General features: G+C 46.5%; 1 protein-coding gene across 1 annotated transcript in view; it reads right to left on the bottom strand.

The window, feature by feature from the left end:
• Window positions 1–5,652, bottom strand: part of LOC104159786 (DNA-binding protein SMUBP-2-like) — a gene marked incomplete at its 5' end in the record, with an annotated part of 35,410 nt that overhangs the window by 26,745 nt on the left and 3,013 nt on the right. Inside the window, one exon of the mRNA XM_009697782.1 lies at window positions 5,610–5,652. This exon is cut by the window's right edge and continues 52 nt beyond it. Coding sequence (XP_009696084.1) covers window positions 5,610–5,652 — 43 coding nt within the window. The remainder of the gene's footprint in view (window positions 1–5,609) is intronic.

Below are 5,652 nucleotides of genomic sequence, written 5' to 3'. Positions count from 1 at the left end.
TTTCCCTACGAGGTATTTGGCAGCTCAGCTGTCTGGACTGCTTAGTTTTCCCCATAGATCTCAAGGGCCTCTTCATGGCTCTGTGCTGACAAGAGGCATCACGTGGCAGAGGGACAAGGAGCATTTAAGATTTTTGCAAGTGACTTGTCACATCCGCTGGACTGGTGCCAAGGAAGTTTTGCTAGAAATCCCTGGTGCTTCCCCAGTGCTCTGCCTGCTGGGTTGGCTTTTACTGGGGACACCCCTGCCTTTTCACTAGGTTTTTTTGCCTTCCTTCTTTCTCTTTACAAATGTCTTTTTACAGCAATAGCCGGAATTAGACACAGGCCATGCCTTTTGCACTCCGCATGACCACATGAGCCAGCCAGTGTGGTCATAGAGACGAGCACCCCCCTGCTTTTTCTAGACCAGGACTACAGGAGACAGCTGGGAGCTACTGATGATCTGCACAGGGTTATGCCTACAATAAGGCATAACCTTTTTTCTGAGAGAAAAGGGAATGTGTCCATGCAGCAAGCAGAGCAATGCTGGCCTCTGCTGGCAAGCAAAGCCTCTCTATACATCCACCACAATGCAGGGGTGCAGAGGTCCCTGCATACGTGCTGTGAGCAGGGAAGGGTTTCTTGTAGGGGATTTCTGGTGTAAAAGCTCTAAATGCTTCTGGGCCATGAATGCAGGTTAAAGTGGAAGAGAGCCAAGCAGAGCACGTTTTATGAATGCACTTCTGGATTTTGCTTCCCAGAGAGTGTGACAAGAGCAGAAATCCCGTTCAGTTCAGAGTTTGCCTTTTAGAAAGCTTATTCTCCCACCTGGTACCCTTCCAGAGGCAGCAAGGTAAGGGGTAGAAGTGCTTTGTGGTGGGGACCAGACCCACTCTTAGCTGCAGATCCCACTTGCCCACTGGTGATACCTTCATATGCTCCTTTCAACTATGCCACAGGTTATTCTTCCCACAGCCTGTCTAGTGCTTTTGTGTTACGCCAATGACATTTACCCTGAGTTGCATTTTTAAGTGTTTGGAAAGGACTTGCACTTTGATGTGCAGTGCTATAGGTAACACCTCAACCTATGCACAATCCCAGCAGCTCAGGAGGACAGATGAGAAGCACAGATTCAGTGCACAACTTCAGCGAATACAACCCTTCTGGTGACACTGCCTGTGCAAGGTGTGCGGGCTTGTGAGAGTGCACTGAGAGGGCATTTTTCATGATCTCCAGCAGCAATTCAGGTACTCTCTTTGTGTAGGAGAGACAACCTCCAGCATAGCCCTGCCACTTACCATCTGATGGGGATCCACCAGCTTTCTGAATCAAACCTGAAGCTCCTGGCTGTCCTCACAGTTTGGATCCCAAAACATTTATCAGGCCTGGCCCTGCTCAACCCCGAGCCCAAACACACTCCTGGCTAGACCCAGAGGGGCAACCCAAGCATCTTGCAGTTGCAATGGTGTGAGAACCCGCTAGCTGAGAGATATCCTCTTGCCTGTAAAGATCATAGGATGAGAAGGCTCTACAAACTAACTTCAGGCTTGCTTGGGTCAAAAGCCTGGCATTTTTTTCCCCAGTTACTGACAACCATCTTACACAAGCCAACTCCCAAAAAATGTGCTCCAGAACATTGCTCCAGTGGGAGTCATGCCTGTACCCATCACTACTGGGAGGGATTCATCCCAAGTAGTGAGCAGGATTTTCCTGACACTGTGGGAAACAGCTGTGTGCAAATTAGCATGGTAGCAGCAACTCTGCCAGTCATCAGGAGTTGGGTAAAAGGGCACGAAATTGTTTTTGTCGTTATTACCCCTCTGTGGATACTGATGGGTTTTTTTGAGTAAGCCAATATCATGTGCTGGTCAGATACCAGCAGCCACTAACTACTTCAAAACCATGTTTCTATTGGCTTTATCAGACTCCTCGTCAACCTAATCAGTCAGCGACTGGATTTAGGCACCGTCCTGGGATGACACAGGCTTTAATATAGGTCTTCCAGGCACAGCATTTGGCAGCCTGCTTTCTCAAGATAAACCAAGCAGCTCCAATCCAGTCATGAGAAGATCACAGCACTGCAAAAAGTAGGCAACTAAAAGCTATTTACCAGATAGGTCACGAGGCTAATGTAACTCTATTGTGTCCTAAAGAGACCCTGTATAACCAACCTTTTGGAAAATAAAAAACCAGATGCTTTTCCCTTTTCCCTCCAGGTTACAAAGCTCCATGTTGGGAAACAGCCACCAGCAGAAAGCACCAGTGGAGCAGAGGATGGCACTGAGACTCCACTAGCTTTGCTGCTGGAAAGAACCACCGCATCTTGCATATTTCAGTGGTATTGGTGAGTGTTCTGCGTTTCAGCTTTGTGTTGTGTGTTGCAGCCTGGGTACCGACAGCCTGCTCTCTTGAGGCCATGAAGCTCATGCAGACTTGCTGTCTATCTGTTTCCCTTTCAGTTTACACACCTGTAACTCTTGCACTTGCTGACCAGTTTCTAACCAATTTGGTAACAAGTCCCTACACACTTTACGAAAACACACAGTGATATCAGAACCCATCTCAAAGCCCCGAGACTCCCATGCTTGAAAAACGAGGCTTCTCATTTTTTACCCACACTTAAAGAATTAGATTTAGGATTCTGCTGCAGCACATATGACTTGCTGGAGCCTAATTTGCCTTGGGAGAACACCCTTGAACATCCAGGCGTAGAGCTGCACACTTACGATTTCCACTGACCCTTCTTCTACTTCTTGACCTCCTTGTAGTTTTGTTCTTCCCCACCATCTGTACAGAAGACAGTGACAAATGTTCCTCCTCTAGGTATGGATCTCATCTACTCTGGGCCTTCCACTTCTTTTCCTGCACAAGTGTCTGTGCTAGCTTTTTCTCTGGGTGGGTGTTTATATGGTCTCACTCCTACCCCTGGCTTTCTGGACTTTTGATTGAAGTGGATCTTACATTGCATCCTGGAACAGCGTTAATACCGATGTGTGTCTGGACAGCCAGTTTTATGAGATGTACAGAACTTATTAACTCTGAGACTCCTGATGGGTTGGTTTGAAATCAGATAATGGATGGGGTGAGACAGATACAGGGAAGCATCTCCCTAAGAAACCAGGCTAAAAGACGCTCGGTCATGAAAGGAGATACTGTGTCATGGAGGAGAAGCAGCCTGAAATGCTGTGAGGTTTTTCTATCCTTCTGTGTCAGAGCATGCACTTGGGAAACACTTGCTGCCTTTTGCAGACAGTCCACACATTTGTGAGTCTCTATACTATTTGCAGACACATCCCCATGTCCTATGGTGTACAGGACACCTGGGGAACTGCAGGTGCCATCACGTTAGAGACCGGATTTATCCAGCCAGCTGCTGAGTGCCCTCCCCGTCAACTCAGTGGAGGCTGACAGTTCAAGGCACCTTGCAGGACCTATTTAAAGTTGAAGTCATTATTATTTCATTCCTGGCTACTATAACCTCCTTCTAGTCAGGGAGAAAGAAGCTATAAGTGAGAAGGTAACTGGAAGGCCTCTCCACCCTGCCAGAGCATTTTGCTGTTCTCAGGTGATATGCTGCCTTCTCGTATCACATTTCCTCTGTCTGTCTAATGTGGCTGAATGTTTCTATCAATTGATATTCTCAGTGCTGGGGAGACGTAAAATCTCTGTGCTTAGTTTAGCATATCTGAGCAATTTGGTGAAAAGAAATTTTTCTTTATTACAGAGGCAGTTCTGCTACCACAAGGGGAAAAAGCAGTTGCTTAGCAGAAGCTGCTAAGAAAGTTAGTTCATTAAAATTTAATTACTTTATCTAATATTAAAAACCTGAGTGCACCAAGGTCCCTAGGTAGCCAAAAGGCTAAGAGGTTTGACTCAGACTAAGCTCAGTGCTTAGAACTACAGCGATATGACTCACACTAATGTTAATTCTTTGTCCTTGATATATATCAGAAGCCTAGCCTGAAGGTATACTGCAGGGGAATGGGAGTGCGTATGTTAACGAGGCAAACCACTGTGGACAACCAAATACAGTAATCAGAGGAAGCGAAAAGCTTCAACAGCAAGCACAGAGTGCACAAGCTGTGGTGGGGAGGAAACTGAGCAGAACCCTGGCCAGCAAGGAACCAGGCAGGGATGGACAGCCTCACCCGTGGCATGTTGCAGAGTGGTGAGAGGAGAGACCTGAGCTCCCTGCACTGCTTGGATAGAGACTGCTGGCCCAATCCTGCTAGGCAGCTTAATCCACCCTCTGCCTTCATCCCCTGATTTTCGCAGCCCAGATGATATTTCCCTTCTGTCAAGGGATAATATTCATTAGCAGTTGCCGAGCACTTGGATATTCTGCTGATCAGAGGCTTTGGTTTCCCCGTGGTTTCCCTGAAAGGGTAAGCTGTGTAATTTTATCTTTCGTTTTTCCGAAGACTCACATCAAAAAAGATCTGAGTAAAAGAGGATTCTAATTATATGTAATTTTTTGACAGCTGTTGGTGAAACCAAGTTGTGAGGTTTTACGCATTTGATGAAACCAAAGCAAGCCTGCACATCTCCAACTTGACTGAACCCAATCAGAAGGCTGTAAAAAATACAAGTGTTCCATGCTGTTTCAAACTGCAGTAGTTTCACAGTCACTTAATTCCCATGAGGGCAGAGTTATTGGATTTTCAATATAGAAGCAGCGCTGGCAGTTTCTGATCTTTGAAGTTTATGCACGGGATTGAGGCAGGAAGCAAGTAAATGCCTCCTAAACTAACTGAATTTCAGACTCGTGAATGTGTGCAAACAAATTCTCCCATCACAAATCCTGCCCGTTTTATGCCAGAATCCAGCTTTACTTGGTACGCTCTGAGAAAAGTGAGCATTAGCTAGCTGAACAGACTCTCTTCCAGCAATGACAAGGGTCTTTACATGAACAAAGTGTGTCCAGTGACCCAAAAACCAGTATGAAAAGTAAGTGTTCAATGCTGTCAGTTGCAACACTACTTATTACTCACATTCAATAGTCAGGTCTTTCCTGGAGCAAAGCAAGCTGCATGTTTAGTATGGACAAAAACTTCACAAAGATCAGAGTTATTTATGTTCCCATGGGCAATATCAAAGAACGGGTCTTGAACTGAGACATCGCAAGGACCCTTCTCAGCTGGCCAGCCCTAGAGACAGGACCCGGAGGACTGGAAGAGGAGTAAAGGCAGCACAGTCGTCACTTAGGGCTCTGTCTCTTTGCTGCTGTCAGATGTGACATCTGAAGAGGTAAGCATCCTCCTAACTGGGCAGGGACAGAGCACAGAGCCCTTATCCTTTGGGTAGGGAACTTCAGGCTTCACTGATTGCTCTGGAGAGTGAAGATTTCCCCCCCCTTTCTCCACAATAATTCTCCGTATCTTTGCTGAAAACTGGTATGACAGCAGCAACATCACTGCTCTCATGAGTCCATCCAAAAGAGCTCTCCACCTCCATACCTCTCAGCTTCACATACCAAGGCAGACCAAAACCAATAGCAGTCTCAGTGTATGTACTTGGCTGTGAAGGTCCAGGGGCTCTGACCCTAAGGGTGCAGAAAACCTCTCTAGAAAGATCAACCCAGCACCTGCCATCAGTCTGGTATAAAATCTTATAAAGAAGCACCCTTACTTGTTTCACCAAATGCACTCGGATCGGCAGAAAAGAACAGGAC

Source organism: Cariama cristata, unplaced genomic scaffold, assembly GCF_000690535.1.
Source record: "Cariama cristata isolate BGI_N322 unplaced genomic scaffold, ASM69053v1 scaffold11863, whole genome shotgun sequence".
Classification (NCBI taxonomy): Eukaryota; Metazoa; Chordata; class Aves; order Cariamiformes; family Cariamidae; genus Cariama; species Cariama cristata.
The sequence above is the reverse complement of the archived record's forward strand: the minus strand, read 5'-3'. Positions and strand labels throughout refer to the sequence as shown.